We start from the raw sequence: 12,051 nt of genomic DNA, 5'->3' as shown, positions 1-12,051 counted from the left end.
TTCCGTGCTCTGAATCTGGCAGGTTCTTCCGGGGTCACGAGCACAGGTCGTGTACGTGCCTCCATCTAAAGATGGCGGCTTCGGTGGTTAGGACAGCCTCGGCTCTGCGGACGAATGCTAGTCGGCCCATTGCTTTTGTAAGAAAAATTCCCTGGACCGCAGCCTCGAGTGAGTGAGGGAGATGTAGCGGGGGCAGAATTTTTATGTCTGAGCAATCCTCAAGAGTCCTTCCTGTGGAGTGTTTAAATCAGCGTGCTGAATTAGGAGGCTGGCTGCGGTTGCTTTTGAGCCTACCAAGCAGCAGAATTTTTGCAATTAATCGTTTAGGCATGTCTCTTGAACTCTTGGAGCACGAATTCACGGTCTCCTGCCTTTTGGGGTGCTTTGGTGGAAAAAGGCGTATTACTCTGAAACTTTTAAGATTTACTATTTCGAAGAAATTACTTTGATTACCGTGTAGGGGATGAATTCGAAGTGGCACGAGCAGAGGCGAGGAGACGAACTAAAAGTCAGTTTCAGTAGTTTAGTTGAAAGATGAGGACCTGAACTAGGGTGGTGGTGGTAGAGAGGTCAGGTTCATCTATGTTTCCAAAACAAAATCGACAGCTTCTCGGGCCGGCTTGAAGGCGGGTAGAGCACAGAAGGAAGGAAGCGGAGGAATGAATTCCAGGTTTTTAGCGTTGGTGAATTTCGTGGTTAGAATGTAGAAGTAATTCGAAAGGAGATGAGTAAAGTTTAAATGTGCTGAGTTTGAAAAACCCCTTAAGGTCTTCGTCAGGCAGTTGGACAAAGGATGTTGTGTATCATAGGTTGAGAAGTGCACTCTTAAGCCATACTGCTTGGGCTAGAATTCCAACTTGGCCATTTCATAGTTGTGTAACCTGACTAACGGGAGTTAATTTGGGTAAAGGGTTCACCAGTGCGTATCAGTTACTATAAAATGAAGTCAATGGTATCTTCCTCCTAAGATTGTTGATTGGATTAAGTGAGTTTATATGTAAATTGCCTGGACTTGTGCTAGATACAGAATAAATACATGGTAGTTTTCACGATTTATAAAATTGAAGCTCATGGGAGAGGCATAGGCTGCAGAATAGAGGGTTGGGAATAATCAGCACTGAAATCCCTCACCAACTTTGATTTTTGTCAGCTCCTGTTTTGAGATAAGGTTTTTACCTTTGCTTACCAAGTAAGCAGTTTTACAATTTGCATTTTTAACAATTTAAAATTTTACATTTGCTTGTGGTCACTTTGGTAGATAATCCATGTATCAGACCAGCTCTGTTAAACAGTGGAACAGGGGTTATGCTTCTCTTAGTATTTGTGACCCAGGTAAGTTTTTGTGACTGTGGGATGGGAGGTAGGATGGGGTTTGTGTCCCACCTTTTCAGTATGTTACGGGTGTAGACCACGCCTAGTGATATGTCTAGTTTAGGCCTTATGGAACTGTGGAAAGGTTCAGGGATTTCTTCAGCATCTTGCAAATACCAGATCCCAGACCACAATGGGCTGGTTTTAAACCTTCCAAAAGTCTCTGTATAACATTCCACTTTGAAACAGTTGCTCTTAAGTTCGTTCTTTCCTTCCTTCATTCAGCAAGTATTTAAGGAGTATTGATTTTATGGTAGGCATTATTCCTGGAGCTTGTAGCTGTTTTTCCATAAAAATTGTAGATAATTTGGGGGAAAGGTTATTTTCCAGAGCTAGTATGTTTTAGAAGTGCTTGTTTTCTGAAGCTTTAATATCTGCTTTAAAACATGTGTATTTAACACTGTTTTGTTTATCCTCCAGTAACATGTTCTGTGAGATTATGATCTTGCCAACTGATTTGACCAACTATTAGAGCACTTCAGAAATCAAGTCTTTTTGGGTTTTTGAAAGATTCCTAGACGTTTATCCATTTAGCAAATATCGCCTGATTGCTGCGTCTCAATCACTGTGGACTCAATGCTTAGGGAGCTTGCACTGTAGTGGTGGAGGTGAGGAGAGTTACAAATAACAAATGTAGGCAGTTATTGAACCAATGAAGTTAAAGGAACTAGGGGAAGTAAGCAAATAATATAAATGCAAATCAGAAAGTACAAGTACTGTAGTTCCGAAGAGAAAGAAATCACGCAGTTTTTTTGGGGGGAGGTCTTTAACATTATCCACTGTTCATCTTTGAGCCCTCACAGGGCTAGTATGTTGTCTTGTATTGCAGTAGAAGCCCAATAAAACAATATTCAGTGTATGTATTTGGCCTCAGTCTTGAAGGGTAGTTACAGTTCAGGCAGGAGGAGATAGGATTACTGACATGTCAAGGAAAAAGAATGACCTGCAAAATGGGAATCCACAGGGCGCATACGCAGAATTTCTTTTGCTGTACATCAGTGGGAAAGAGGGCAGGAAGGGCAGGTTGGGCCAACTCAACTTTTAGAAAACCACTATTTAAGCTGGTATAAACTTTGAATTATGAAAGGCAGATAAACTCAGATATCATTTGGAAATTTCTAATGTAGTTAGCGACGCTCTGTATTGTAATTGTCTCCTATGTGATGGGAGTACAATCCATTGTACCTACCACAGTACCTGGGGTATGAAGGCTACAGTCAGCTCAGCAATTTGTCTCTGTCCGTGTCCTCACCGCATCACCTCCCCAAATCTCGTACATTACAGCTTTATGGGCAATAACCTTAGCTGCCTCTTAACTCTTAAGGCTACAGGAAATGCAGAGTAGCTCTTGTTCACAAGAAGTTTTGGGGGTTCTAGGACCCCCTTTGGTTTCTATCTACAATGTAGGATGGTGGATACAAAATGTATTAACTAGTTTTAATACGTTTTCTAATACAGGTGAGCTGAGAGAACACTTCGCACAGTTTGGCCATGTACGAAAGTGCACTCTACCTTTTGTGAGTATTACTTTTTTTCACTAGTAATGTTATCCTTTAATTCCTGATGATTATTTTTTTTGGTCAGAGCAATCAACTTATCTGAATGTCTAATGGAGTGAAGCTGTTCAGTCTTTTTTGATAAAATTGTGGGTGATACTGATTAAAAAGCAAAAAAAAACTTTATCGTAGGCATTTATGCTAGTTATTTATTGTTGTTTAATTGTTTACCACCAACTTAGTGGCTCAGAACAACATACATATACTCTGTCATGGTTTCTGTAAATCAGGAGTCTGGGTGCAGTCTTGCTGGGTCGTCTGCTCAGGTCTGATCACTGCAGTCCGAGTGGCAGCTGCGGCTTTGCTCTCATCAGAGGCGCAGCTGGGAGGATTGAGTTCCAAGCTCCTGCACGCTGTTGGCAGAACTCACCTTTCAACTGTCAGGCTGAGGTATCTGCTTTCCTGCTGGCTTTCAGCTGGAGGCAGCTCATAGATCGGAGGGCTCGCCTGCAGTTTCTTGTTATCTGGCTTCTCGGTAGGCTGTTCCCCAGCACGGCAGCTTGCTTCCTTCAAGTCAGCAAGGGAGTTTCTCCATTCTGCTAAGATAGTCTTATCGTCATGGGAATGACACCCCATCACTGTTGCCATATAACCTGATCAAGGGAGCAGCATCCCATTACTTTTGCTATACATTCTTTTGGTTAGAATGTCACGGGTTCCCCCTCTCCCGTCCTCCCCCCCCACACACACACACTCAAGGGGTGGGAATTATACAGGGGTAACAAGGTGGGGCACGTGGAGGTCATGGGCTGCCTTAGAATTCTGCCTACTGCAGTATTATACATTTCCTTTGCTTTCTCATGAGGGTTTAGAAACTAATCTATAATTTGTTCTACTTTATCCTGTGCTGTATTTTTCTGTGGCTTTCCAAAATTACTCTTTTTGGCAGGGTATGATGTGAGTAGAGTTTACACATGCCTCACTAAAACTACCCCCTATTTTGCCCATGACATTGAAAAGGCTATGGCAAGTATCAACCTAGATTAAGTACTCACCTCTCGCTTTAATGTTGATTGCCTTCCAGAATCCAATGGATTACATATCCAGTGCTGGCGAAGGTGTAGGAAAACTGGCACCCAAACTGTCAAGTTTAATGGGTACCTTCATTTTGGGAGGATAGTTTGGGAAAATCTGTCAAAAATAAGGATTTGCATTTGCTTTGTTTTACCAGTTCTCGTTCTAGGAAATTTAATCTACAGAAGTGTGTGGTAAAAATGTTCAAACCAGTGTTGTCTAATAGTATTATAACAGGAAAAAACTTAAATGTACATTGGTGGGATTAAGTAGATATTAATTCATTGATACAGTGGAATTTTATACTGTTGATTTAAAGGAATGAGGTGTGTGTATTATGGACACAAAAATCTATAAGCTTAAATAATTGTACAGTTTTACAAAGAGTATGAAATGTGCTTCTTAAAGTTTCTCCAAAAAAAGTTACAGCTATTTTTTGGTTGCCATTTCCCTCTCAAAAGTAGAAACAAAGTAATTTAGGCCCTATACTTAACAGATCTTAGATTGAAACAAAAGGTTTAAACCAAAATAAAATGTGACAGGAAAAAAAATTACTTACTAAATTCTTTGTCTTCAATCTAGAAAACCAGGTTCCCATTTTAGATATGTAGTATCTAAGCTTTAACACAAATAAGTTTTAAGGCCTTGTCTCCAAAAGGTGGAGGAGAGTGCTTTAGAGATTGTCCTGTTTACCTGAAGGAGTGAATCACTGGGACATTACTAGAGACTTTCCCTGTGTTTTAGGTTAACACCTAGGTTATTTTTGAAGTATGAGGGCAGTTTTTAGAAGTTTGGTGTTGAGGGGGCAGAGCATGGTAAGACTTTGTAACAAGACTGATTACGTACATTGAGTGGGTAGACATCTTGGTATCTGTCCTTTACATAGTAGGGCTGATGGGGGTGGGGGCAGGGTAAATCCAAGCACACCAGAATCTCTTTTCTGTGGGTGTGTAGGCTGAGTGATAATCACTCTGCCTTTTGTACTAAGTAGCAAAATTGTTGAAATTAACCAGAATTCTGGAACTAGGTAAATAAGGATATTATATATAGCTATTTTTTTTTATGAGTATGAGACAATGTGGTGGTGAGGGTGATTGGTCTCAGAATCACTTGAGATATAACAAGTTTCTAAAGCCTAAATTTCCTTTCTAGAAGTGAGGAAGCTAGAAACAAGAATACTTTGTATGATCAGAATTTCCCTTGACTATTGCTGTTACCTGTGTTTTGTATCGGCACAGAAAACTCATTCTTACATTTCTTCAGTGGCAGCAGGAAAGCAGAGAAAATGATATGATCAACGTAACACAGGGATTAAGCTTTGGGTAACTAGGAGAGTGAATATACATTAAGGTTTTTGATTTTATGAAAATGTTCTATCCCATTTTGGTAAATGAGAAAGTTGGTAGCTTGACGTGGAGTTTATGGAAACTCTCAAGTTCATGATTGTTTTCCTAAATTTTGAATTTTTAGGACAAAGAGACTGGCTTTCACAGAGGCATGGGTTGGATTCAGTTTTCTTCAGAAGAACAACTTCAGAATGCACTACAACAGGACAGTCATGTTATTGATGGAGTAAAAGTAAGTATTTTTATTATATCATGAGCTTTCGGTGTCAATGAAATAGGTCAGAAATGTTAAATGACTGGAATTTGGGGAGATTTAAGAATGGTGGAGGTGGTGGTAGATTGCCCAGTTCTAAAAGGTCTGGGGAGGGAAATAAAGGAAGACCCTGTAGTGGTTGGCAAGCATGGAGAACACCAAACAGTGGACATAGCAGTCTACTTATAGGCCAAGAGTTGAAATCCTGGCTTTTCCAGGTACTATATATATGACCTTGGGTCAAACTGACTTACGACTTTTAACTGAAATTTAGGGAGTCTTAGGAGCAAAGAACATCCTCTTATTGGTGCTGACTTCCTAATAAAAATGCAACCTTAAGGTGGCGGTCTTCAGGTTTTTTTTTTTAAGATTTTATTTATTTTTAGAGAAGGGGAAGGGAGGGAGGGAGAAAAACATTGATTGGGTGCCCTAGCTGGGGACCAAACTTGCAACCCGGGTATGTGCTCTGACCAGGAATTGAACTGGTGACCTTTTGCTTTGCAGGACAATATCCAACCCAATTGAGCACACTGGTCAGGGCAGCAGTTTTCAATTTTAATGTTTTTGCAGACATTGCCTTTCTTTACAGTGCTTATTTGATTTTTTTCAGCTCCATGTTCAAGCTCAGAGACCAAAAGTTTTGCAAGGGGATCAAACATCTGATGAAGATTTTTGAGGCTATTATTGCCTATTAAATAAAGTAACACAACTGAAAATTTTGTCTAAATGTTTTTATTTGAAACAAATAGGTGCACCAAGCAAGCGCTTAATTTTCCCCACTCCAGATTAAAACAGCACAACAGGGCAAACATCATTTGGCAGGACAGTTCCAGTATGTGAACATCCTTCTACTCACTGTGGTTGGGGTGACTTATAAGCTGTCATTCTTACACAAAATATTAACCCCAAAGTTCTAACATCAAACAAAAGGAAGTGGTCTTAATTTCATGTGTGGGACAGTATGTTCTATAAATGCCAAAAGGTGGGAGAAACACAAACACAACTCACTCTTTAAAAAAACTAAATAGTTCAAAGTAGAATTTTCCATCCGCCCTTTCTCCCGTAGTAAAAAGTAGTGCTGGGGTATGATACCCAAATTTGGTTTGTATCTGGCCCATTTACAAGGTGTTCCCCCATATGACTTGCATCATTAGGGTTATGGATAATAGTCCATTCACTATGAAGAGGTGTGTCTACTCCTTCCTCCTCTTCTTGCCTTCATGCTCATGTTCCTTGGGGCGGCTGCTATCTGAGGGTCTTTTAGAGCCACCATGCTGTTTGGCTTCTTCCAAAAACTTGTCCAAACCAAAAGGATCTTCCTCAAACTGAACTGGTCCTTCTCGACCTCTTTGCCTACTACGGTCTGAACCAGAAAACTCCTTATCGGGAACAAATCTGCGGAAAAAGAAAGGACTATGAAATGCTTTGTTCTCACTGGTGCAAACACCGGAACTGAGCTGTTTACTTGATACCTGTTGGTCTTTATTCTGGCTTCTAGGTCATCACCGTACATGTCCTTATCCAAATTCTTACTGGGCCTGTAAATATTCTGGGCCATGTCTTTACCACCTCTCCAGGCTTGATCATAAACATTGTAAATCTCATCTTCTCCACCTGCAAAACCACTGTCCATACCCTGTGGAAAAAGAGGACATTAAAAGTATATGTATTATTATTAAAAGCTCCATCTCACTACACGTGAAGACTACCTTCATGTGAATCTGACTACATGTATAGTTCACATTTTCAATTGAACTCAAAAAAATAATTTATTAAAAAATGTCCATAAACCTTTGTTCAATCATCTTTGTGTCCTTAGATAAGGGACTCATTAACTGGTCTTATACTGTAGTGAAGTAGTCAAAACGGAGATGCTAGTATAAGTAACTATTTGACAATTTCAATTTGTATAGAAGCAAGAAGACGAAAGAACTAAAACATCTAATGCTATTTAGAGCAGGGGTGTCAAACTCATTTTCACCAGGGACCACATCAGCTTCCTTGTGGTTGCCTTCAAAGGGCTGAATGTAATTTCAACTCCTTAACAGTTAAGGAGTAGTTACATTCAGGACTGTATAAATGTAACTACTTAACAGTTAAGGAATAGTTACATTACATAGTTACATTTATACAGTCCTGAATGTAACTACTCCTTAACTGTTAAGGAGTTGAAATTACATTCAGCCCTTTGAAGGCAACTGCGAGGAGGCTAATATGGCCCCTGATGTAGAGTAACATACCTCTTAACTGCCCGAGAACATCACTATTATAGCATGATAATAGAGTTTATAATGAAAATCTTAAACCTGTTTCATATATTTAGGAAATTTTTCATCACAACATTTAAACCTAAGCTTGTAAGGGGTGACTGTCAAATATTTACTTATGCAGAGCTTTCATTCCTAATCCCCTTTGCACAGACTGGTATGATGACATTGCATGTTTAAGAACACAAGCTTTGGAGTCAAGACTGCCGGTGTTTGAAATCTGAGTTCCATTAGTTACTAGCTAAACCTTTATTTGTCACAATCTCCTCATCTTTTAACAGGTAATAACAGTGTGACTCATGGGGTTTTTGTAAAGGTTAAGTAAGATAATATAAGTAAAAGAACAATACCTGCAATATAAAAAGCATCCAGTAACTTAATAAGTAGAAGAGCTTACTCATGCTATCTCTAGTTTTTTTTTTTTTAAGGATTTTAATTATTTTTGGAGAGAGGTAGAGATATAATGATGTGAGAAACATTGACCAGTTGCCCTTCTCCAATGCACCCTGACCAGGGACTGAACCAGCAACCTAGGTGTGTTGCCCTGAATGGGAATCAAACCAGCAACATTTCACTTTGTAGGACAATGTCCAACCAACTGAGCTATACAGGTCTGGGCACTACCTTCAGATTCTAAAACCTCCAAGTCACAATCAACTTTTCTCCCTCTACACCCAGTAGAACTTTATACTTCTACATTTTTAACACAGTCTGCCTCGTCTTTATTTATATACACATGTCATCTTCTCCAGTAGTCTTAAGTGTTCTTTGAGGGCAAAGGCACACCTATCTTTGATCTTAGTCATGCAGAGTAAATAACCAATGTTGCATGAATTAAAACACAAAGGTACTATACACTACTTCAGCGTACTGTGTCCTAGCTAGTTAATGACAACTGGTACTAGAAATAAGGTTTCCTGAGTAATTTTAATCCAGTTTTACACAGTTTCAGGTTTTTTTTTACATTCTATTTTTTAAAAATGTTTTATTGATTATGCCATTACAGTTGTCCTATTCCCCCCCTTCATTCCCCTCCCCCTTTCATTCATGTCCATGTGTCACAAGTTCTTTAGATTCTATATTTCCCCTACTATTCTTGCCCTTCCCCCTGTCTATTTTCTCCCCACCATCTATGCTACTTATTCTCTACCTTCTCCCCTCTTCTCCTCCTCCCACGCCCCTGTTGCTAACCCTCCATGTGATCTCCATTTCTATGGTTCTGCTCCTGACCTAGCTGTCCTCTTAGTTTGCTTTTGTTTTAGGTGTGGTTGTTAATAATTGTGAGTTTGCTGTCCTTTCACTGTTCATATTTTTATCTTCTTTTTCTTATTAAGTCCCTTTAACATTTCAGTTTTTAAAGATCCCAAGTTTATGTGTTCCAGTAGCATTACAACTTTTTTTCAAAGTTCAACAAAAATGAAGAGATACTCCTGTAGGACACTGGCTCTATTTTAGAAATAAAAGAATAACATACCAGAACCAAGTTTTATAACCTAATCTCTTTCATTTTTTACTAGAGTCTCGATTCTTAGGTAATTGTAAAAGGTCAAAATTAGAGGTGTTTCATCTTTCTTGTCTCTTTACAACATGCAACTTCCAATTTTTTCTGTCATCATGCTAGCACACCTATCTAAATCTATGCTATGCTCATATGCTTTTCCCAAAGGATCGGTATTCATACCAACACTTAAGACACTATTTCTACTGTACCTTGGATTGGTTGAACAGCCTTTGGTCATACTGAACTTCATTGGAAGTCCGAGGATTGGGTACACCAAGTGCAATGGCCTCACTGATATCTCGATTTTCATTTCTCTGCAGTTTTGACCTGTTTTGAAATACAATGTCACTAATGGAGAAGCCTTCACAGACAAGCTGAGTTTCAATTTTAAAAATACAACCAATCTCAGAAGCAAAGGAAATGAATGTCCTGTTAACATCTCATGAACATATTCTCTGATAATGCATAATCGGGCTGGCAGCCTTTACAGCATTTCAGATAGTTGATTATTAAAAGAGGTAGGGTTTTATACTTATGTCCTCCTATTAGCTGAGAAGAATTGCAAAGAGACTCATTCTTGACATGGAAGTCTTTAAAATACAAGCAGTCACCTTCCAACACATGCTGAGATATGAAACTGGGGTAGTCTATATTTGCTATTATTAGATGGGGATGGGAGGGGGACTGGATACAAATTAAGTATATCACACAAATCATTTTCAATAAGCTAGAATCAGTTCTTTTTTTTAGCCAATCACACATTTAGTACTTTTATCCTGTTAAAATTTTTAGGAAAGCACATCAATGACTGAATTACTCAGTATGATTTTTGACATTCATATTAATTCCTCTGCTGTTTCTGTATGTAATGCAATCTACATCACAATGAAACCATGGTAACTGTCATTTATTTTGCTATAAACTCAGATCTTGAAATGATTTCTATAGACCCCCTGATTTTCATCCAATTACCAGTTTACAGTTTTTCTGTTATCAATTCTCATAGCCACTTCGCTGGTTTTAAGGGCCCAATTTATGCAGAGCTATTTTGATTTTTATGGCTTACGAATTTCAGACCAAAAGTGTATTAACTGTGCTTTCACACTTCATTCCTCCTCCTTCTACACTGTACATTTACCCACAACTCTAAATTCAAATTTTCTGCTTTCCCATGACTTCACTTGTCCAGGGAGATGAAATATGCCATTAAACAACGAAGAACACCACCAGCAGAAAAATCATCTTCATGTTTATGAATTGAAAAAATGGACTGTATCTGCTCATAGGATGAGTCTTGAAATCTGATCATTAGAAAGTGTTTTGTTTTTTTTTTTTAAAGATTTTATTTATCTTTAGAGGGGGAGGGAAGGAGAGAGGGAGAGAAATATCAATGTATGGTTGCCTCTCGTGCGTCCCCTGCCGGGAACTGGCCTGCAACCCAGGCATGTGCCCTGACTGGGAATCAAACTGGCAACCCTGTTTCGAAGGCCTGCGCCCAATCCACTGAGCTACGCCAGCCAGGCGAAAAATGTTTTATATTTGCATTTAACCCTCATTCAGAATTTCACCTCCATATTATAGCATTTCCTCAACTTTTCAGCAATTTCAGTCTTCAGCCTTTGGTGAACTACAAACTTCACTAATCCCTACTTTATTTGAAGTCTGTTCTATACAACTCTGTGCTTCTTAGGAGTGCTTTGTCTATATGTCAACTATGTCAGCTATCTTGATTTAAAAAAAAGTGCTTTGTCAATTTCCTCAAATCGTTTTATACAGTAGCTCTGCCATTTTGAATTTTAAGTGAGATTGCTCATGAGAAAAGACCAATTTTCACTTCTTAGGAAACGTGCTTTGCTCCCACTGTATTTCCTGGAGTGCTCTGCATGTAGAAGGATCTCAATAAAGGCATCACAGCCTATTTCCCGTCGAGAGGAACAGGCACATAGTAAATCTGTCTCATCATTTGAAATTGGAAGAGAACAGACCAGAACAGTCCTCCTGCCCAGTACCTCCTTTCATAAACATGATCTGAATTTCCTTTTCTATATCCTCATCTTTCTCAAGTCTAGCTGACCCTACAAGGTGATGGGAGAAAAGATGACTTCCATGGATAGTCAATTCTTCTGTTAAGACAAGTTAGGTAAAGTGCAAGAAAATACGTGCTAATTTATTAAGCTATCAAACCAAAGAGAAGCAACACTGGTATCAGTGCACTAAGCCTCTCTAAAAGATTCACAAAGGCCAGTCTTCGTAATTCCTGTTTACCTCAAACAGTACCTACCTCTTATCAGGAGCTGCTCTAGAAAGATTCCGGTCATGCTGTCTCTCTTTCCGCCTGTCATGCCTAATTTCATCCCTCTCACGTGCCTCCCCATCCTCTGTGTGGAAAGAGTTGAAAATATCTTCATCACTATATTACCCATTAATAATATGTTGAACAAGAGAATATAATCTTTAATCTTAGACAAAAATTCTATGAACTTTATTGTAGTGACAGTCAGCCCTTTTATCTTACTTGCAATTTATTTAAATCCAACAGTATACTGGTTTAATTTTTTAATGTGAATTCCAGAATCATGCATGCAACTTAAGTATTTAGGGGTAAAGTGTACTGATGTTTTTAACTTACTCTGAAATTCACCAAAGTAGTAAGGTGGATTGAAAGATAAAGAGATGGTAGATATGTGATAAAGCAAATTTAGCTACATTAATTATTAAAAATAATTATTAACTGTAGAATGTA

The 12,051-nt window shown here is 38.8% G+C and overlaps 2 protein-coding genes across 2 annotated transcripts in view; one reads left to right on the top strand and one right to left on the bottom strand.

The window, feature by feature from the left end:
* The first annotated feature begins 34 nt into the window (after positions 1-34).
* Positions 35-6,256, top strand: SLIRP (SRA stem-loop interacting RNA binding protein). Its single transcript, XM_037031205.1, has 4 exons — positions 35-168; positions 2,830-2,888; positions 5,412-5,519; positions 6,151-6,256. The coding sequence occupies exons 1-4, from the start codon at positions 72-74 to the stop codon at positions 6,214-6,216; spliced, it is 330 nt and encodes a 109-aa protein (XP_036887100.1). The 5' UTR covers positions 35-71; the 3' UTR covers positions 6,217-6,256.
* A 6-nt stretch (positions 6,257-6,262) lies between these two features.
* Positions 6,263-12,051, bottom strand: part of SNW1 (SNW domain containing 1) — a 30,797-nt gene continuing 25,008 nt past the window's right edge. Inside the window, exons 11-14 of the mRNA XM_037031204.1 lie at positions 11,590-11,686; positions 9,518-9,635; positions 7,013-7,176; positions 6,263-6,935 (exon numbers count right to left, since the gene is read on the bottom strand). Coding sequence (XP_036887099.1) covers positions 6,734-6,935; positions 7,013-7,176; positions 9,518-9,635; positions 11,590-11,686 — 581 coding nt within the window. The 3' untranslated portion in view covers positions 6,263-6,733. The remainder of the gene's footprint in view (positions 6,936-7,012; positions 7,177-9,517; positions 9,636-11,589; positions 11,687-12,051) is intronic.

This window comes from Sturnira hondurensis, unplaced genomic scaffold, assembly GCF_014824575.4.
Source record: "Sturnira hondurensis isolate 20B ecotype Veracruz unplaced genomic scaffold, ASM1482457v3 Scaffold0021143, whole genome shotgun sequence".
Taxonomy (NCBI): domain Eukaryota; kingdom Metazoa; phylum Chordata; class Mammalia; order Chiroptera; family Phyllostomidae; genus Sturnira; species Sturnira hondurensis.
The sequence above is the reverse complement of the archived record's forward strand: the minus strand, read 5'-3'. Positions and strand labels throughout refer to the sequence as shown.

What these genes read in the sequence shown, in the direction of transcription:
- SLIRP (XM_037031205.1), top strand. Translation starts at nt 72, where the DNA reads ATGGCGGCTTCGGTGGTTAGGACAGCCTCGGCTCTGCGGACGAATGCT. An exon ending in TCCCTGGACCGCAGCCTCGA is followed by an intron (nt 169 to 2,829) that starts GTGAGTGAGGGA and finishes TTTCTAATACAG; the next exon opens with GTGAGCTGAGAGAACACTTC. An exon ending in ATGTTATTGATGGAGTAAAA is followed by an intron (nt 5,520 to 6,150) that starts GTAAGTATTTTT and finishes GATTTTTTTCAG; the next exon opens with CTCCATGTTCAAGCTCAGAG.